The following is a 23,250-nucleotide window of genomic DNA, read 5'->3' on the forward strand; positions in this document are numbered from 1 at the left end:
TCCAACTTATCAGTGGGGTGCAGATAACATAGTCATATGGTTATTAGTGTGTATTTAGTGTGATTTTTATGGCACTTTATTATGTTTGTGCATGGAAAGAATATATTTTTTAGTTTGGCGATTCTATGTGCGCGCTGGCTGGACTGAATGTTGATTGTGCACACTGTGCGCCAGGCAAACGCTGGCTGTTCTTAATATTACAATAGAAGCTTATCTATTGAAGGATGGTATATTGTAACAAAGGTTAATTGGATGGCTTTTCTCTATTGCATTAAATGCACATTGTTTCCTTTTAACTCATCCAATTTGTGCTTTTAAGCAGATTTCCGTGTTGGGTACACACTACTCAATTTTGCTGCATTCAGCCTCTAATTACCCAGACAAGCGCCAGTCATTCTTTCTATTACAATAGAAACTTATCTATTGAGGGGTGGTACAGTGTAACAGAAATTACTTAGATGGCATTTATCTGTTACAAATGGATACACACTGTTTCCTATTGACTTATCCACTTATATTTTAGTTATCTCACACTTAATTGATATTATTGCAGATAGATTTCCGTAGTGGATACACACTATTCAATCTCACTGCGTTCAATCTGTTAGTATCCAGAGTATCAGTGGTTTATTGTTTTGTTATGTAGACATATACGTTTATCAGGTAATTGTTGGTGCGTACACTTTATATCATATGTCCCGTTTCACAGTTGTTTATATTTCAATTTTACTATTGTATTAACGCTGTATTAGATCACTCATGTATTGGTCTGAGTGTGGCTAATTCCTTTAAATGTCCGGCGCATTCAGAAAATTGTTATCACATTTTATCCCTTGTTCAATGAATATGACCTATGCGGTCAAATGCCGCTATATTATACTATTATACTCAGCGGTCATATCATATAGGGGCAGCGTGTGATTACATTCCCCTCATAGTGCAGTTTATGTGCACTTCGTATTTGTCGGGGATAACTAACAATTCTATTCCCGCACACCCGGCCAGATAGTCTTAGCCGTGTGCAGTGTGAGCCGTGCAGACGCTGGCGGCTTCCTTTGTATTAGTCCTGCGGCACCAGCGTGTATGTCACATTTATATCGGAACAGCAATTTTAACAAAGAGACAGTTTTATATCACGTTATTAACAAGGTAACATTCCTATATTGTATAGAGCTTTTCTACATCACGCGCCTATGCGCATTTCACCGGCATAGCCGGCTTCCTCTGTCCTGAGGAAGCCGGCTATGCCGGTGAAATGCGCATAGGCGCGTGATGTAGAAAAGCTCTATACAATATAGGAATGTTACCTTGTTAATAACGTGATATAAAACTGTCTCTTTGTTAAAATTGCTGTTCCGATATAAATGTGACATACACGCTGGTGCCGCAGGACTAATACAAAGGAAGCCGCCAGCGTCTGCACGGCTCACACTGCACACGGCTAAGACTATCTGGCCGGGTGTGCGGGAATAGAATTGTTAGTTATCCCCGACAAATACGAAGTGCACATAAACTGCACTATGAGGGGAATGTAATCACACGCTGCCCCTATATGATATGACCGCTGAGTATAATAGTATAATATAGCGGCATTTGACCGCATAGGTCATATTCATTGAACAAGGGATAAAATGTGATAACAATTTTCTGAATGCGCCGGACATTTAAAGGAATTAGCCACACTCAGACCAATACATGAGTGATCTAATACAGCGTTAATACAATAGTAAAATTGAAATATAAACAACTGTGAAACGGGACATATGATATAAAGTGTACGCACCAACAATTACCTGATAAACGTATATGTCTACATAACAAAACAATAAACCACTGATACTCTGGATACTAACAGATTGAACGCAGTGAGATTGAATAGTGTGTATCCACTACGGAAATCTATCTGCAATAATATCAATTAAGTGTGAGATAACTAAAATATAAGTGGATAAGTCAATAGGAAACAGTGTGTATCCATTTGTAACAGATAAATGCCATCTAAGTAATTTCTGTTACACTGTACCACCCCTCAATAGATAAGTTTCTATTGTAATAGAAAGAATGACTGGCGCTTGTCTGGGTAATTAGAGGCTGAATGCAGCAAAATTGAGTAGTGTGTACCCAACACGGAAATCTGCTTAAAAGCACAAATTGGATGAGTTAAAAGGAAACAATGTGCATTTAATGCAATAGAGAAAAGCCATCCAATTAACCTTTGTTACAATATACCATCCTTCAATAGATAAGCTTCTATTGTAATATTAAGAACAGCCAGCGTTTGCCTGGCGCACAGTGTGCACAATCAACATTCAGTCCAGCCAGCGCGCACATAGAATCGCCAAACTAAAAAATATATTCTTTCCATGCACAAACATAATAAAGTGCCATAAAAATCACACTAAATACACACTAATAACCATATGACTATGTTATCTGCACCCCACTGATAAGTTGGATTATAAAAATAAAGTGGAGAGTGCGGAATCAATCTAGGATATCCAGCATATCAAAAGGAAAACCCAGGAAAATTGGTTGGTGTGTATCACCAATACAATCCAAGGATAATATACCTGCACAGTTAAATCAGTGCTTTTTGTCCAAATATTAACCCATTTAGATCACAGTGCAGTAAGGACTTACTGGCATATTAAAAGAAATAATAGCCAGATATAGTATAATCGGTCTGAGCAAAAATATCAGTCAGGCAACTGACTAGTAAAATTAATAAAGTTTTTTCTTCTCTCCATGAATAGAGAGAAGTTAGGAGACAGTATCACATATAAAATCTAAAGAGCCTCTACATCACGATCTTTTTAAACCACTATTTCTAATCTTTACTCACTTCTATTGTTCTAAATTGAGAAGCAGTAATTAGGATACCACTTCTCTTTTAATGTATATTTAATAAAAGCTAATTTTTACATATGTTTATTATCAGTTGGACGCCTTAATCAAATTATCTGCAGTGTGCACCCCCCCCAATCTCTACTGTTTTCTTCTCTCTTTTTGTATATCTAAAATTTAGAGAGGGGTAGCACCACCACTCTTGTTAAGAATAAAATAATTGAAATCTAATCAATAATCCGAAAGAGTAAGCAGATATAGCCTATTGAAGGCGACCAAAAGGATATCAGTGCGGAACTCACTTTCCATTCCCCTTTTCCCCAAAAAATTTTTTTACAATGTTTATATACAACAATGGATCCCTTTCACCCTAACAGGGACAGCAGAAGAGTGCCTTATCTTATCTCAATCACTATCCTCGATCTGTGACACTTAGGGCCTTATTCTAGTTCACTCTTTCTGACAAAATCCTTCTTAGATGGACAAAACCATGTGCACTGCAAGGGGGCTGATGTAAAGGGTGCAGAGAGATTTAGATTTGTGTGAGTTATTTTGTTTTTGTGCAGGGTAAATACTAGCTGCTTTATTTTTACACTACAATATAGCTCTCATTTTGAAGTAAAACCCCACCCAAATCTAAGCCTCTCTGCACAAGTAACATCTGCCCCACCTGCAGTGCACATGGCCCCTCATTCAGATCTGATAGCAGTACAAATTTGATCTCAAAATGGGAAAAACCATGTGCACTGCAGGTGGGGCAGATGTAACATGTATAGAGAGAGATAGATTTGTGTGAGTTATTTAGTTTCTTTACAGGGTAAATACTGGCTGCGTTATTTTACACTGCAATTTAGATTTCAGTTTCAACACACACCACCCAAATTTGACTCTATCTGCACATGTTACATCTGCCCCACCTGCAGTGCACATGGTTTTGCCCATTTTGAGAACAAATTTGTACTGCGATCAGATCTGAATAAGGGCTATGGTTTTGTCCATCTAATACTGCTTTCACATTGCAGAAATGGGTAATGATACGGTATTCTTAAATGGGACTTTAAAACGGGTCTGAGCCTTGAGACCTTTCACATTGCAGGTGAAAACCGTTTTAAAAATCATTTAATACCATTCAAACATTCAACCCGTTTAACCCCCAAGGGACACATTTCAAGCCATTGAAATAGAGCTGTTCAAACTGCCAAAAAAACGGCTTTAAAACGTGTAGGACTCTGCTTTTTAACCATGTTGAAATACTGGTTAACTTTAACCGGTAAATCAACTTTGGCACTTTCCCATTGCAGCCTTAAACGTTTTAAAATGGAAAAAAAAATGGCAATATACCGTTTTAAAAGTGCGGTGTGAAAGGGGTATAAGAAGGAATTTGTCAGAAAGAGTGAACCAAAATAACCCCCTAAGTGCTGCTTTCTGAACAGGAATTGATATACAAAATAACTCTCTAAACTTGTCCATCAGTGTTAATTGTATCTGACATAGTTCAGTGCATGTGAAAAAAGCTACAATTTAGTACTGTAACAATAATTTATGTGAAAATAACTTAGTGCTAAAACTAACTTGTTTATATCTGACACAGTTCTGCATATGTGAGAAAAAGCTACAATTTAGTACTGAAACAAATATTGATGTGAAATTAATTTAGTGCTAAAACAAATTGTGATATATAGCACTTAAGTCAAACTTCTCACCCATTAAATTGGGCTATCTGGGTCCTAGTGCAATATAGCCAAGTGGGACCCTACAGAATCAATTATTTAATTCTATTTTACTAACAGCTATTTACATCAGAAGGGAATCTGCAGATCTACTTATAGGTTCGCGGAAACCAAGTACCTGTCTCCTGTATATAAACTGTTATATTTCTGTTTGTTTATTTTTCTTAAATACTACATGTGTGAATCCTTTTTTATATGGAATATACAGATGGGGCAGGCTTTATCCTGGCTGGCGGATCGCCAGAACGTCCCCGCTGGCGATCCGCCAGCAGCCTCGCCATCCATCAGACTGAGATGCGCGTGCGTCTCACGCGCACGCGCGTCTCAATCTCCGTCGGCGGGGTGACGGAAACCCTGTCTGTCTCCGCCTCAGGGAGACAGACAGGGTTAGGGGTGGGTTGGGGGGGTGCGGGCAGGCGGCGGGGACCCCGGGTTACCACCAACAAGACGGCGGGGACCCGGGGGAGCGAATGGAAGCGCCGTCGGAAGGGGATGCGCGCGCCTCTCATGCGCGTGCGTCCCCTTCTCGCCATCGATATGGCGCTGGCGGGGGATGGCGGCTGGCGTCGCCATCACCATCCCCTGCCAAGATGGGCCCTGCCCCATCTGTACATTAAAAGTTATATTTTAATTCAATTCAGAGCACAACCTATGCAGTCACCTTTGACTCCTTTCTAAACCTTTAAACGAGTGCCCCAACAAAGAGCTTTCTTTCTCTATTTGTAAAATTATATCCTGTTGAAATATAAATGCTTCATTGTCTTGAAAAGTGCAGAAGGCTTCAGGTTTGGCTGAAGAGTTTCATTTATGTATTTTTGGGCATTCATTTTCTCATAAATCACTTAAATTATGCCCAAACCTTTTGATGTCATACAACCCCATATCACAACACTCACTGGGTGTTTTACAGTACGTGTAACGCAATCAGTATGCAAATCTTCTCCAGTTCTTCTCCTTATGCATTTTATGCCATCACTACCAAACAGGGAGATTTTGGTCTCATCGGACCAAATAACACTGTCCCATCGTTCCGCTGTCCATGATGGGTTTTAGCCTAGTTTAATCTTTTCAACCTTTGTTAGGAGCAAACCCTCCTATCCAATCCTCTCCACATATGCCATACATGTTCTTTTGCTTCATTGAGGAGCTTTAGGATTATTTATAATGGGTCTTTAAAGGAATACAGTACCTTGCACTGTTCAGGTATAACATGTGTATATAACAGGAGTCTGCAAATACCACTGTGTCGCCACTGCTAGTTGGAGCACATACTTTACTGCCACCACTGTGTATATATACAGTTGTGTGCTTTACCATACTTCACAACGCCTGTATTACCCTTTGAGTACCAACAATGCTGTGAGAGATTCTCAAAATATCGGCTAAAAAATGCTGATTGATTTTTCAGCAATAATAAATACAAAAAAAAGAGCAGTCGCTGTGAGCGATGCTGGCATGTTTAGCAGATATTTTGAGGATCTCTCACAGCAACGTTGGCACTCAAAGGGTTAAGCCTACACATACCTGGCTGCACCTGTTGCACCTGCATTGTGTTCTTACTGCATTAGCCTAATATTATCCTACATTCTGTGTTCTACCTGGTTAATAAACCAATCCTTATTAATGTATACATCATGTGGACTGACGTCCTTCCCCCATATCAACATCTATATGTTCTGCCAAAAGTTTGACAATGAATATCTCCTGATATTGACTTCAAAGCAGTGGTCCCCATCCAAGCCTTGCTTTCCCCAGTCAGATATTTCAGTTTCTGTCTGATTTAGAGTTTTTCTGAGGGTATATTCCAAAAGCTGGGACTCTCCCCCTTTGAGGGACACTATAATCTGGTCTCTACTGTTCCCAGTACCAGAGATATCAGCCTTCCAGCAGCTGGTTACTGCTCTAGCTCCACACACCTGGTATGCAGTTTTATATACTCATTGGCGGATTGCTCTGCCTCCTGGTAGGTGGGATTCTCTAGTTTTTAATTCCATTAAAAGCTAAGAAATCTAGTTCCGGGAACTGGAGATATCTGCAGTCAAGCAAGCTGTCCTCCCACCAGAAAATTATGAATAATAAGCCCACTCCACTATACACACCTCCTCTGCATATTAAACATCCTCTACCACCCTGGAAGTTATGTATTGGGACCCCTTCATTCAGTCCAATGCCCCCTTCTCCCACCTCATCTCCCACCATCTGTGCAGTAAAGGGGTAATTAGTAGAAATTACTGAGCCCTACATGCTAAGCGGTTGATATAATACCCCCTACCACCCGCGGGACATCAAAGCTTCCGCTCATAGTGTGAAGATACGGGTTCTTCAATCACTCAGACACCGAACAGATTAAACCAAAATATGGTTTATTTTTATCACAGCACACACAGGTAGACAAACACAGGAACAAGAGGCAAATGTAGCATATAAACGTTATCGGGTAGCAGTCCAAAATGGCAGTCCTTGTAGCAGCAGTTCCAAAATGGCAAAACTATCACTTAATCCACACAGCAGTGATAGCCGAAACCTGTGTAAATCCACACAACACAGACGCTCCACACCAGAGCTTGGTAGGATGCCCCCTTCCCGGGCAAATGATGTGTTCCACAAGATCCAGTGGAGGGTAGGACCCCTGAGCCCGGATTGCGACTAACATAAGGAGCTGGCATGTGTACAAGTCATTTTAAAACCTTCTAAATTCCCACGGTACCTGAAATATCAGTAGGCATGCCCAAGTTCAGGATTGGTGGATTCAAGAGTCAGGTTTATCCCCCCCCCCCCCCCCTCAAGCTGCTGCTGCCCCCCTGCTGGGTCAGGCTCCAAACAGTCTACTAGAGTCCAGAAAGGCACAGAGGAGTGTAAATACAAGGAACAAACACCATCTGATTACATTGTGTGCTGATCACCCCCTGTGAAGATTGTCCCTCAGCTATCACCCTCCTGTAAATAGCAGGAACAATAGTATGGTAATTGGACATAACATTTTTGTGAAATCATATACTGTTCTTTCCTGGGTATTTCCTGTCCGACCCTATTTGGGTAACAGCATCTAATACTATGGTACACACAGATATGGGGGGATAGAAACATCTGCAGGGAACAAGAGGGTACAGACTAGGGAGGCCAATCCCGGGGCATTTTTTCAATCCCGGGATTCGGGATTGAAAAAGGCTCAATCCCGGGATCCCGGGAATCCCGGGATTGGCCTCCCTAATAAAAAAACAAAAAATGACCTGCCCCCCAAATATCAATATTAATGCCCTCTTACTTCACCCCGCCTGCCCGCCCGCCACTCTTCCCCATCCCCCTGCCCTGCGCTGTCACTTACAGAGGTAGTGGTGACAGGCAGCAGCAGGAGCGATGTTCCTCCATCCATCCATCCAGCGGCGGGGCGGGCGGGCGGCTGAGCGATTGTGTGCTTGTGCTGAATTTAGGGCACTGACAGGCATGGCGGCGGACGGGCTGCGCAGCGTGGCATGATGTCAGGGGTCACGCTGCGCAGCCTATGCGCGTCATGCCTGTCATCACAGAGCACCTGCACACAGCGGAGAGCGGACCAATCGGCCACCGGGGGGTACGGAGCAGACAGCCGGGCAGCATCTGAGCCATTCTAAAGTGCTCAGCGCTGCTCGGCTTTGAAAAAAAAGTACATTTAGCACTGGGATACTAATCCCGAAATCCCGGGATTCAAATCCTGACGATTTTAGGCCTAAATCCCGGGATTGGCCTCCCTAGTACAGACGGACTAAAAAGTACATTAATTACTTTGGAGTTCTACAGCCTAATACTATATGATCTGGAAATACACACACATATATGGGGAACAGACATATCTATAGAGTACGAGAGGGTACAGACTGACTAAAGTGTACATTCATCACTACAAATAATAAAATATCATAATTACAGTCTTACTGTCAGTCTGCTCACCTCACACATAGCACCCCCCACCCCTACTTCTGGAGGATAGGTTGGGGCCCAATACATTGCAATGCCCTAGGGTCTACACTGCTGTTATGTATATATATAAATTTATATTTATTATTATTATTATTTATATACATTTGGTCTATCTATAATATTTTAACTGACCCGGCATATACTGGGTCACCTAAGTGCCCATCTCCGTGCTTTGCTCCGCCCCTCTGGAACCCCCTTCTGAAAATCCTGCGTTTGCCCCTGCATGTAATTTCTTTGCAAATAAGTACTGGCATTTTTTTTTTTTAATTCTTCCTGTAAATCAATATCAGAATTTGATATTTTCTGCTTACTTGCCTACCCTGGCCAAATCGCGTAATTTCGCATAATTTTAGATCCACCCCCAAAGTGCAATTTTGATTGCCCCCTCCGGGCTTCTTCTGGAGAGGCAACTTCAAAGGTAGGCAATTATGATTTTCTGACAACTAGGGATTGTTCCTCACAACATGCTTTTATATAATGTTGCAAAACTAGGGAGATAGAATATCAAAACCATCTTATATAAAATAGTATTGGTCAACTAATAACAAAACAATACTTTCTGTCCCAGAAGTTAGTAAAATTTGGTGGAATCAGATTATAGACGACCTTTCGCCATGCAGAAAATGTAAACAAAGACAGAGATAATAAAAGGCAGAGTTTTACTATCGCAGCGGTATCACAGCAGAAGATTGATTTTACCAAAGTAATTTTGCGTCACCTTTGACCTGTACAAGACTCGTTGTTCTCTGTGATTTATCTTGCTATAGTCCCAGATGATATTTTTCTATGCAGCAAAGACAAGAAAATAAATGAGATTCTAAACCATTTCTGCAAGAGGCAAAGGGTTTTTAACTGTCTACAGGAAACTCAACACAAATTTACAGCATAAAATTTAGCACATGAGCAATGAGACAACCTGGACCCTTTTTTTTTTTTGTTACAATTTAAGGATGGGCTCTTAGGGCTCATTTAAGAACTAGACACAACAAATGTAGCTTTTGTTAAGTGTTATGTTCTCCAGTCTGTATTTAGCAAAGTGCTGTCTGTCACTGTACTGTATTTGCCATCTATAGATGGCCTTAGTGGTATGTAGGGATGGCCATCGTTGCCATTGCCATTGATGGTTGCCATCGATGGCAAATCGGCAACTGGCCATCGATAGTGCTTAACTATGCAATAGATGACCATCGATATTTTTACATATCGATGGTCATCCATTGTGTTTAATTGATTGGCCTGTGGGCCAATCAAAACACAGGGGCGGGGTTTCGCAGGTGTCGTTGGCCGGAGCTATGCTCAGTGTCCCAGCACTTTTGAAGAAAAAGCAAAACATCGTTTTGCTATTCCATCGATGGAGGGAAACCATCTGATACTCCCCCATCGATAGCAAAACAATTTGACATCGGCCATGAACCATCGATGATTTTGAATCATCGATGGTCGATGGCCATCCCTAGTGGTATGGTTCCCATTGACAGCAGTGGAAAACCAGAAAGACTTCCAGGGCCAAATGTAATAGGGTGTGAAAATCAGAAAGTGAGAGATTTTGGTAGAGTTTTCTAGCAACCAATTACAGGGCAAACTCAAAATGTTGTTGTTGTTTTTTTTCAGTAAAAAAGGATTGCAGGATTTTAAAAATTGGAAAACCCTCCCAAAATCTCTCACTTTCTGATTCTCGCACAATATCACATTTGGCCCCAAGCTTTTTATTGGACCCCGTGGAAGCACATTGCACATACTTAGACAATCCAGTCCATTGCTGGCAGCAGCAGGCTGGCAACAACACAGTGGGGAACTAGACAAAGAATGGGGAGAACACAGAACCTTACCAGAGGGGTAAGTAATGTTAAATTACAGTGATATATTAATCATTATCACTGTGATACCAAAATATGTTCCCAGCAATAAGTATCCATAAAGCACAGGGATACCACAATGTTTTTAGGTGAGGGAGACATGATATATTTTAATTTTGGCACCCCTAAATCACTGAATGTTGGCCCATGAGGGTGGTGAGGGAGACACCCGGGAGCGGGCTAGTGACGCCATAGTGTATAAAGACACGCCTGTATAAGCTGTGAATATCATTTGTTGTGTAACCAAGCCTGAGATGGTCTGAAAGTTATAGCAAGTTTAAATTGAGAAGAGGTGAGAGAGAGAGGGCAGATCAATATAGAGAGAAACAAAATGTGTCAGCAGACATTTCTGATTCTGGCGTTCTACTACTAGTCTGCGTTACAGCTACTGTGTTTTAAATGAGAACTATGGCCACAATTAAAAGTCTCTATTACACTGCAAAGAATTAATACCCACTAATGTAAATTGTTATACATCAAATTGTGTGGATTCCAGGAACATGCATGAAATGAAACTTAAAATGACCACGGTGAGCAGACACAGTTGACTCAATGTTGCAAGAATAAAGACAAGCATGCCAATTAAAAATATTACTGTACAGAATTAAATATTGATGCAGCATTTTATGTTGTAGTTTAACCAGAGGCAGATTTAATGGAAGGGGACCCCCTTCCTCCCCCAGGGCCCACACCAACCAGACCCATAAACTTACTATCTATCATGGCTATGCACACCCTGGCCAGGCCCCAGAGCTGGCCTACATATTCTGTAGCCACTGTGGGTTGTTATCACTGTCTGGCTTGATGCATGCAATAGTGGGGTGCAGTGGCCAAGGGTTGCGAGGTATCAGAGATAGGTTGTTGATAAAGGCTGTTGCTAGGAGTCATAACGTGGTTATGCTGTTGTGGTCTGGGAATGCTCATTCCACCACACTGCTGCTCCTCCCACATAGACCTTTGTCTCCTTGGGTCACCCGGAGACCAGACAGGAGAAGTATACTTTGCGAGTACACATACTTAATCCCTTTTAGTCACTTTTGGCATAGGTTATCAATTTAACAATTATAGGATATTATCAAACACGGCAGATTGCCTTTTCCATGGATAATTGACTAAGTGGTCATGCTCATACTTGAGCTGACTATAAAGGAGTTGCTTCCTTTCTTGTAACAATACAGATTCTGCTCAAAGGTGTGATAATACGAATACCAACAACAGTTGGCTTTGCATAGTAGATTAAAAATGTAAATGTTATGTTCTCTCTCCAGGGCCGTAACTAGGGGGGGGCGGGCTGGGGGGGTCACGCGCACCAAGCGCTGGAGGAGGGGGGGCGCTGTCAGGTCCGGGGACAGCCAGCGGAGATCCGGTGACAGGCAGCGGGGTTCCGGGTAGCCGGCACCTTGTCTCTACTCTCTCCTACTAGCGCGGCGGCGGGAAGCGCTGGTGATGACTTTGAAAAGACTTGCCGGATGCCGATTGGCTGAATTCAGCCAATCAGCGCCCGGCAAGTCTTTTCAAAGTCATCACCAGTGCTTCCCGACGCCGCGCTAGTAGGAGACGGATGGAGTCAAGTCGCCGCTACAGCGGCTACACCAGTCCCCGGTACACCGCTACCTGCCCCCGGACCCCCGCTGGCTGCACACAGGAGGTATGTATGTTGTCAGCAGGGAGGGGGGGGGGTTCCGGCACCAGGGGCAAGGCGGTCATTTGTTTCCCCCCCCCTTCAAATGACTGCCTTGGCCCGGGTGCCGGAAACCCTAGTCCTGACCAGGGTGGAACACAGGGAGGACCTGGGCAGACCCGGCTCCCATTTTCAGCAATGGGGAGCCCAACCCCCCGTCCGCAGCTGCAGTCGTATTGCAGGTTGGGCGGTGGGCGCACACAGCCTCCGCTGCTGTCTTCTGTACTGTGCAGACAGCAGTGGAGCGGGGGAGGAGATGAATGGATGCCTGTGTGGGACATTCATTCACCTCGCGGACAGTGGGGCTAGCGGTGCATGGAGAGATTGGAACCGTGTCCAAATACAGGGTCAGATCCAGGAGTTTGGTGTGAAAGGGGTGTAATATTTAAATAAAAGTTTTAACCTATTAACTCACAGTATTGTTTGTATAAAATCATAATATTGTTATTTAGGTTGGGCACATCATTCAGTCTAATAATTTACACAAAAGAAACAACAGTGAATAGAAGTATTAGGCTATTAAAGAGAAGTTAAACTCAAACAATTATTTTGTATTAAAGATATTAGCACAGCTAAGATTGTGCAATCATTAACAGACATCACAGCCAGGAATGTTTGCACTCAGTCATAACTAACTTGTAACTAAACACAAGAATAACTGAAATAATAATTTGAATATGTAACTCACAGACTTTGTATCATGTTACTAATCACCTTCCTCATTCCTCTTTTAATAAATCACTTATTTCCTATTCCAATATTCAGAGGATTTTCTTTCTATGAAATGCTTCAGATTGTAGATAATGCTTTTTGACCACTAGAGGAAGCTTTAACGTACAACATGACTATGACAGAATGAGAAAGTTCTCAAAATCATTCACAATTTATTATTCATACCTGAAGGGAGTAAGTGCCTGATTCTAGTTCATTCGGTCCCCGGCAAATTTGCAACGTGGACTAATGTTTATGCCCTACGCATGCTCATAATCACATATTGTATGTGCATGTGAAGAGCTTCTGTGATGGCTTGCATAGTCATTGTGGCGCTCGCACAAGGGAGGGGGGGAGGGGGCAGAATGGAGATGAGCAGGGGGCAGAACAGTCTGCGTTTCCCCAAAAAAACATTGGTGAGCCCAGGAAAATGCTGGGCATCCCCATGCGAACGCCGGTGGGCACCTGCTTTCCGAGGGCAAGGGCTGATGTCACAGTACGTCAGCCGCCCGCCCACTTCTCAGACCCGGATGCCACAGGTCTAGGTCTAGACAAGCCTAGGCCAGTCCAGAGTTCAGTTAGATTTGCGAACAGAGGAAAAATCATTTGATGGGCGGCAACCATTAAAGGATTTTGCCCCCATATACTACTCTGCGAATTTCGCTGCTTAGTGAGTCAATTAGAATCACCCACTAAGTCCATTTCTATAGTGAACACAGCTGACACTTTGACATCATCATCATCATCAATAGCTATTCCGGGGTATCACTGTATTGCATGGGGAAATTTAAGAGGGTCAACCACATCGACAGTAATAAGGTTGACATCACAAGGTGGACAGGCCTTATGTAGACACCGCCAAAAGGTCAGCATGGGGTTAGGGCGACAGGGTCAATAGGTAGACACAAGCATTAGGTCGACAAGGGGAAGGTCAAACCCCTAACTACCGAAACCAGAGACAAGTAGGGTAAGAGGTAGGGGGTGGGTGGTTTGAGAGAGCAATCATTGGGGAAGATTGGGGGTTGGTGCTGTGTGAGAGGTGACAGTAGGGTGTTGGGTGTTGTGTGTGAGAGAGCTGTTAGGGGAGGGGGGTTGGGTGCTGTGTGTGAGAGGTATTAGGGGGGTTGATGCTTTGTATGTGTGAGAGAGGATTCATAATGGCTGCTGGTGGACTGCGCTCTACCACAGATTCCCCTAACTACTGAAGGACATGCAGCAGTGTGCGAGTGGCTTCTGCTGTGTACTGTAAATTGGAAACAACATTGGCAGCTGTTCTTGTTAACAGCTAACAGTTAACAGATCCCAGCATCTTCTGGAGCTAATGTGGAAGCTCAGGAGGGTGTGAGGGTGTGAAGAATTCAGGGGACCAGAGATCCCCGCTGGAGGTATCCAGAGCCGAAGTGTGGTGACATGAGGTGAATAATGTCCAGTTTGTCTCCCCCTGACGCAGGCTCCTTTCATTCTTTCAACCACAGGACGGCCAGGTTAGTATCCACTACACACACCCTCGCAGCCTAACCCTATTCATATACACACGCCACAGCCTAACCCTATCCATATACACACACAGCCACAGCCTAACCCTATCCATATAGAGTACACACACACACCCATAGCCTAACCCTGTCCACACACACCCATAGCCTAGCCCTATCCATAAACATACACACACATGTAGCCTAACCCTATCCATACACACACACGCACACAGCCGTAGCTTAACCCTATCCACACACACATCTGTAGCCTAACCCTATCCACACACCCACACCCTTAGCCTAACCATATCCATACACACATCCACAATCGTAGCCCAACCCTAGCCATACACACTAACAGACTGAGAGTGGCAGGGGACTGGATAAAGCTCGAAGAGATGAGCTGCCAAATTCTCTCATCAGAGGAGGCGAGCGGCCTGTCAGTGGGGCTGGGGGCGGGATGCGGCTGGAAGAGCTGACACACTGAGCAGAATGATAAAGAGAGCAGCTGTCAGCTGTACTGCAACATGCCCCTGCCGCGCTGACACGCCGCTCACCTCTACTGACAATGGTGTGTCAGCTCTTCCAGGTGCTAGATGCCACCATCACCCCACCATAATATATTGGGAGGGGGGATGCCTGCTCAGTTATGTAGGGGGGATGCCTGCTCAGTGATGTAGGGGGAATGCCTGCTTGGGTATGGGGGGTGTCTGCTTGGTTATGGGGTGAACACTACACACACCTTGTAAGCCTAGCCCTATGCATTCCCCCCCCCCCCCCCTCCTGCAGGCTAACCCTAATATTTCATACACCCTGACCTGTAGCATAACTGTGGTGGGGAAATCTCGTGAGGGGGCATGGTCACCCGGGAGTGATATATAAAGCAGGAGTTTCCCTCCCCCTTGGCTGACCACGCCCCCTCTCAAGATCCCCACCCCATTAGGGCTGCTTTGACAAATGTCCTGGACCACGCCCCCTCTCAAGATCCCACCTCCATTAGGGCTGCTTTGACAAATGTCCTGGGCTGGTTCAAAATCCCAATCCGCCGCTGCTGTATGCTATAGTGTTTAACCCTTTATTGCATGATTTTTTTATTTTTTTTATTTTTTTTATATATTTTAATGCTTCTTGTGTATTGTACTGACAAGGAAAAATAATGAAAAAATCACAGGCAAAAACCACCATGTAATGGTATACATACTGTATATACCTTATGTATATGGATATATGCAATGTATACAGCGGTATGTCATACCGGCACTTCTTGGACCACTGACCGGAAGTGATGTTTATTTATTTAAAAAGTGTGCAGCAGGAGGCAGTGGAAGTGGCCAGCCTGCTGCACTTACAAGACGGCCGCTGCTACTCTACTCGAACCCTGCCGGGATCTGGAGCCCACATAGGGTACCATCGTGCACGCTCTCCTTGGAGAAGGAAGCAGCTGCACGCTGTTACTGACAGACAGCGTGTGCTTCCATCCAGCCGCACGGAGATGCAACTGAGACGCCAGACCCCCACCAACCCTATCTTACTGCTGCTGCTGCCGGGCACCCGAATGGGAAGAGCCCGGGTCTCTGTTCCTGCCGCTGCCGAGTACCCTGGTGGGTTGTGCAAGGGTATCTTCCCCGCTGGAGCCCTGCCGAGGTGTGTCTCTGCCTGCTGCTGCCAGGAGCCCACATGGAGTGTACTGGCTCTTCCCCCTGCCGTCGCTGTAGCCCTGCCGAGCCGGTGTGCGCAGTGACACAAGTATGGCAAACTATTAAACCTGCGCCCCCAATCTTCCCAAAAGTACTCCCCACCCCGCTTCCCCACGATCCATGTCCCTGTTCCTGCATCCCCCCCCCCGTCTCTGCCTCCACGTGGTCCCTGTGTCCTCAAATTTGCTCAATCTGTGTTGCATTATGTTGGCTCAATCCGTGTGGCAAAAAGTTAAATTTTTCTTAATCCATTTGTATTCACTTGAATTTTGGCTCAGTCCAGGGGCATAATGTGAATTTTGGATCGGTCCAGGGGCATAATGTGAATTTTGGCTCAGTCCGGGGGCATGATGTGAGTTTTGGCTTATTCTGGTACCGTGATGTGAATTTTGGCTCAAACCAGGTGGCATGATGTGAATTTTGACACTTTCATTTTTAGCATAAAGGTGTCCATACACAGAGCGATCGTGTTTTGCCAGGCTATGGGTGGTCCCACCAAAAAGTATGTGCTGCACATACTTTTTGAACTAGATCGCATCACATCTAGTTCAAAACACATGCTGTTTTAGCACATTGCATACCTTTTTAACTAGATGCACAGAGCACATCGCTCCATGTAACATGCATTTTTGCTCCATCCGGGTGGTAGAATGTGATTTTTTGGCTCCTTCCATTTGCATTTTGTCTCATTCTGTGTGGCATCATGTTTAAGGGGCAAGTATAAGGGGGTCTACTATTATGTATATAAGAGGTATATGACACGCCCCTTTTAAGTGGCCACACCCCTTTTTCTGGAGCGCGTCCTTCACTTTTCCATACCCCTACTTTAAAATGTCCACTTCGACCACTGGGTATATGTATATGAGTATGTAACAAATTTGCAACAGTATGCAACAAGGGGTTAACAGAGTATGTTCTGTTGTGTTTGCTCACTTTACTGATCATAATATAAGGCTCCACATGGTGTACTGCTTGGGTGTGGCTACTTTAAAACCTCTTCTGCAATGTAACAGACTACAAATGTACAGTATCTCTAGTTCATCACCCAGCTGTTTATAATTCTGGTAAATGGAAGCATGTTTAGAAGGAAGTGGTTAGGTAGGAAAATAAATAATTAATAATACTAAGTAATTGCATTCTCTACAATGGTGTAACTATAGAGGGGGTAGGGCCGGAATGGGAACTAAAAGTGACCCTGGAAAAATTTCTAGAAGTGGCATCACGTGGGCGGCACCAAATTAAATGTAGGCGGAGCCAACATCAAAACAGATGTAATCAATGCATCACTACACCTGTTTGAAAGCTGTTGGTTTCAATGGGGCAGATGTATTAAGCTTTAACAAGAGATAAATCCAAGTAATAAGGAGAGATAAACGTCCATCCAACCACCTGCTAACTGCCATGTTACACGCTGTGTTTGAAAAAAGTCAGTTAGCAGGTGATTGGCTGGACGTTTATCTCTCCTTATCACCCTTGCATTTATCTCTTGTTAAGGCTTAATACATCTGCCCCAATATACTTTGCGGCCTAGTGGGCTTCAGAACTTTAAGCTGCTGTGACAAACCACAAACCTCTACATTTCAAAAAATACCCTACCACTGAAAAGTTGCTGAAAAAAAACCAGTGCTCAGTGCAAAATGGTCGCTGACCGATATATACCGGTAACTGAGTAATAAGCCAAAATAGCTCAGCGACCATATTGCACCATGCTTACACACCATTTGCCATATCCATACCATAATTAATTGTAAAAACTGATCGAGACCAGTACTGACTTTACAGACTCCTATAAAATGGGCACAGTTGCATTTTTTCTGACACATCCACAAAATGTCCGGTTACCACCCCCAAACACCAACTTCCTGTTCATCAAATTGCAAGGGGATTGCTATTAGATATAATTTGCTACAAAAATGGTCTGCAACAGCAGGAGAGTTTTTAACAACTGCAAGCAACTTTTTGCAAGAACCAAAAGAGACACCACTACACCAACTACCCGCCCGCAGCCAAATCAACTTGTTTACATGCGAGTGGATGTGTAACGAAGACACATCCCCTCGCGTGTCACTGCTGCAGTTGAAATTATTCCATGGTTGCCGACCATCCAATGAGTTCTCCTAGCTTTGCAAACAGAAGTCAGTGGGAACCGACTTTTATTTGCAAGCGCTTTCATAGGGACGCCCATTAATTATTGGGCGTTCCCGCGGGCAACCACCGCCCCTGCCGTCACCTGCCCTCGACCCCCCCCATCCTTGGGAACGGTTCGGCAACCTGCTTATTTTCTTGCCATTTTTCAGAGATTCCCACAGCCTTGTTTTAAAATCTATGCTGCTACCCTTCCTGTGTAAAGCTGGCCATACATCAGAAAGATCAATCTTAAGATCGATTGCACTCATGATTGTGTACAATTTCCCTTGAAATCCCCAGCAGTCCTTGGTGGTTTTTGGACACACAATCTACACACAATCCATCATACAATCAGTCATACAATCCATCTGCTGCATGATTTTGTACACAAGATGTGCACACAATCTGCATACAATCCATCATACAATCAGTCATACAATCCATCTTATGATTGATTGTATGATTGTGTACACAAGATGTGCACACAATCTGCATACAATCCATCTTACAATCAATTGAGATTGTATGATTGGGTACAATATCTTTCTAATGTATGGCCAGCTTTAGACTTTGTGCTGCTGCATCGCTCTGCTAGCTGATTGTGCACCTGTGGGAACTCCTGATTGCTGCAGTAATCACAGACTGACTGCTACCTATTTGTGTTTTTGCCTGCATACTAGGCGCTGCCATGTTGGAGACCATCAGCTGACTACCAGTAACCAATTGATGGATATTCCTGATCCAATCACAGTGCATTGATGCCTATAAAGCCTTTCCAGTACATAATTGCTTCTCCTGAAGTACACATGCAGTACTGTGCTCCCCTAGGTCCTGTACCTTTGTCTTTCTGCAGGTGGTCCAGCTATTCCAGTTCCAGTCTGGTCCAAGCCAGTTCTGGTTCCAGTGTGGTCCAGGCCTATACTTGTTCCAGTCAGAACCAGGCCTATTCTGGTTCCAATCTGGTCCAAGCCTATTCCGGTTCCAGTCCGGTCCAGCCTCCTCCAGTTCCAGTGCGGTTCCAGTCTCCTCTTGTTCCAGTCCGTTTCCAGTCTCCTCTAATTACAGTTTCCTCTAATTACAGTGTAATCCAAGCATATCTTGTTCCATTCCACCTGTGTGTCCAAGCCCAGTTATATTATGCCTGTGTGTCCGAATTCGGTTCCATTCTGGTGCAAGCTCCTTCTGGTTCTAGTTCCGTTTCTACTAATTTCAGCCTTTACTCATTGCTTCAATACAGTATCATTCTACAGTATTATCTACTACCATCTTGTTCAATAAAACATGCCTTTGGGTGATGTTCCCTATAATCTTCCTCATCATTTACGGTTATGCTACATAAGCAAGAGTATCATCCAGTCACCCATGTCAGCCCAGACCCTCAGACATGACATGGTCACTCAAACTCTATCTGGTAAATATGAATTCTGGTTTTACAGTTTCGATCACAAAACCAAACAGTCAGACCAGTAGACCCCAGTAGGAGGTGCACCACCATAGAATATCTAAAGTGAGTGCAGTGTGCCAAGCAGATGGTGGCTGTTTTTGTGGCCAAGACTGGTCATGTTGCTAGCATAGCACTTACGCAGTGAGACACCATCAGTGCCAGAGCCATTTCCAAATGCTGTCCAAAAGCCTGCACTCACGGGGGTCCAAAAGCTTGCACTCACCTGGCTCCATGGGGGGGGGTGGAGACACCTGGTCCCAAGTGCCACCCTCCAGTGGCCTGCACCCACAGGCAGATGCCAAAAGCTTATAGGGTGAAAGGAGGGGAGAGGAGTTTAGAGTCTGCACACAATTGGATTGTATCCCTTTATTGTTTATGGGATTTTTACAGGAGGTGCTATCTGGGCAAATAATAGGCAGGTTAATTGGAAAAGAGAAAAGAGTTTGCGCTGTGGATGCACACCAAGAAAATATTTTTAATTGTTAAAACTTATACTTTAATTAATGTATTGGGGGGGAAAGAAAAGAGGATACTGTCTTATGTGTTCTTTTAACATATAGGTACCTAAGTAGCAGAAAGAGGTCATCTTGTGTGATCCTATATGTTGAAAGAACACACAAGACAGCACCCTCTTTTCTTTTTACCCCAATACATCAATAAAAGTATAAGTTTTAACAATTAAAAATATTTTCTTGTTGTGCATCCAAAGCGCAAACTCTTTTATCTTTTCCAATTAAGATGCCTAAAGCTGCCTAGTGGTGGAGCCAGCCCTGCTAGGGTGATCGTCAGTCTTTTAAATTCTACCCTTACACCTATTAATTGCAAATTCACCATTGCTTTACCATGGGCAACAGCAGTAAAAAATACATTCCTCCCAATATTCCCACCCATAAAGGGAGGGGGAAGCAAGCCCCTGCATACTGGTTAATACTGTTCCTTTTAAGGCTGGCAAAAATAACATCACTTGACTCCTGTAGATTTATTCAGAGCAATAGAACAGTTGCAATAATTCCAAGAAAATGTACAAGGACACCTTACTACTAAACTCAGTTATGCATGAAATTGTCTTGAGATCACACCCATCATGTCATGTTTATGGAGTTTAATTAGAATGTGTGTTTTTATAGGATATTATGCTCTACACGTAATGTTTTTTAAAGCCTAAAAAAGTATATACAGTACAGTATGATAGGAATTATGTGTAATATGAGAAATAAGTTACATTTTCCAGTATTTATGGTCAATACAAAATCGAAAAAAAAGATTTGCAGACACAAATATTTAACCCTAAAAATCAGCACACTTGACAGCCATTCAATTGTGGTCACCGATATACACCTTTTAAAAAAGTATTCATGTGCTTTAATAATAAATGAAGACCAATGTTTAAGAGAAAAGATATAGCTGACCCAATGATTTTTGTTTTCTCTCAACACTGCACAAGATAGTGAGATGCATTATTGGCGTTTCAAAGAGTCCCTTGATAACACAATATGCAAGACACAAAAGTACAAATGGATAAAGAGCTGATGTTTCTATCTAAACTTGGCAACAAAGTAGAGTTTACTATCCATGGAATTGTCTGCCATTGGAATTTCAAATATACTCAACGTCATCAGATACAAAATATTTGTCTTAACATTTCAGAATAAATAGCCCATTCCAATTTGGCGAGATAGAAATTGTGATGTGGCTCCAAAATTATATCTCAATCCACATTTAATTACCAGTTAATTGTCTTTGCAAATGATTATATTTGTGGTGGACAGCAAGAAAGGGAGTTCTCATATAACTTATAATACCAGTAGGGGTGCAGTATTGCTTTACAAAACACAATACCTATGTCTACTGTGTGTAACACATCCTTTTCTACATGCCTCTGGGTGAGGTTGTCTATAAGTGGTGTCTATGTAGCAGCACTCTACTTCCCAACTGTTTGATTTATAGCAGTGCCTACACCCGAATCTGTACTGGCTGCTGGGTTAATGTTAATGTATGGGTCTTCTGTCAACCAGTGATAGATTCAGGAAACCTCTGCCCCAACACTATGAATAGCCATAGAGTTACTCAGAAGGCAGCTAATTGACTGATCTGTGACCAGTATTGTGTCTTTGTAAGACATTTTTTAACAAAGATGCATTCATGATAGTGTTAGAGTAACTCTGATGCAGGTTTATAGCAATATTACTCTACTTGTTGTGCTTTGAGTCATTCAACACAAACCTCCTTTCAGTAACATCTACACACAATAATTAACATACTTTAGTCATTTTCAAATCCAGCCTGTAACATGGCAGTTAGGAGCTGATTTGCTGGTTGCTTATCACTCTCCATTTTATCACTTTTTGAAGGTTGATACATCTGGCCCTTAGCCTGATTCCAAACCATTATTTAAGTGAGGGTGGGGAAGTGCTAGTGAGGTTGTGGAGAAGATATTTTTGTAGCTTGCCAGGGTACAAATTTAATAAGGGGTCTGGGTGGATTCCATCACCCATAACTGATTAAGAAAAGGCAAAGAGCAGTGTATTTCCACAAGGTGTGTAACAGTGAATTTACTACTTAATAACCTCTTTGGTGCTTTTACAGGCAAGAGAGTCCTTTAAATTGTATTTATATCATGAAATAACTCACAGAGCTTACAAACATATTGTTGTCCATCATTTTTGTCCATGCCACTTAGATCTCATTAAGGTTGGCGGTTCCCAACCCTTTTTCTCTCCCATACCCCTTCAAAAGGCTTTTTCTTTATAAGTACCCCCTTCTCTCAATTTGAAATATCCAGAGTACATACTGGTGGAGTGAAAGTGAGCTTTGTCTATGTCCTTATATTAAGGAGTAGCGAAGGAGTAGTGTGCGGTCAGGAATTGGGTCCCTCTGCGTCTGGCTGCTGGCTGTGTACTGTCCCCGGGATTACCGCTAGCGCTTGTAAGATAAATGCAGCTGTTTCCTCCGACTGTGTTAGCGGGGTGCAGATGATCGACGAGAGAGCGCGGGTAGCTCCCAGTAGATTGCTCGTCATGTAAAAGCGCGAGGAGACGCTGATGACGCTGCAGACCGAATGGGAAGTGACGCAACATTGTTGTCTCTATGGCAATGATGACTTCTTACACTATCAAGAGACTACTACTTCTTCATCCGCCATTATCAATATTATTTTCAAGTACCCTTAACCGCAGTTTACCCCAAGGGGTACGAGTACTCCAGGTTGAGTACCACTGATTAAGATTATTATTTAAAATGTTTGATCGAATTAAAAATCAAATGTAAAATCTATTCCAATTTATTTTGTCACTTTCAAGTTATTAGAAGGAAAAATAGGGGTTCTGTCTTCATGGAAGTGTACCAACAAATTTGTCTATATAACAAAAATAAAAAAACCTTTCCCATTTAAGACATGTGATAGGTATACTTACCTCCTGTTCCAAAAAATGGCTGGTAATCCTCCTAACCCCCCCCCCCACCCCACCCCAGAGAAAGTGGGCAAATCTCCGGGATTTGGGCCCCACATCATCCCAGATGACCACTTACCAAGCTGATTTGCATCATCACAGCCACCCCACTCCCCAGTGTACATTTCCAGCAATCTCAGCATTGCATAGTGGGGGCATGGCTATGATGAAGCATTTATGTAGCAACATCCACATCTGTGGCCTGCCACCCCTCTCTGCCCACTAGACCAGGCCACACTCACTGTTTCTTCACTTGTTGTACCAAAATGGCTGCCC

The 23,250-nt window shown here is 43.2% G+C and overlaps 1 protein-coding gene across 1 annotated transcript in view; it reads right to left on the reverse strand.

The window, feature by feature from the left end:
• Nucleotides 1-22,544, reverse strand: part of LOC146009618 (uncharacterized) — a 37,423-nt gene extending 14,879 nt beyond the window's left edge. The window contains exon 1 of the mRNA XM_083150066.1: nt 22,440-22,544. Coding sequence (XP_083006192.1) covers nt 22,440-22,544 — 105 coding nt within the window. The remainder of the gene's footprint in view (nt 1-22,439) is intronic.
• Between the last annotated feature and the right edge of the window lie 706 nt (nt 22,545-23,250).

Source organism: Crinia signifera, chromosome 6, assembly GCF_055691185.1.
Source record: "Crinia signifera chromosome 6, ASM5569118v1, whole genome shotgun sequence".
NCBI classification, from domain to species: Eukaryota; Metazoa; Chordata; class Amphibia; order Anura; family Myobatrachidae; genus Crinia; species Crinia signifera.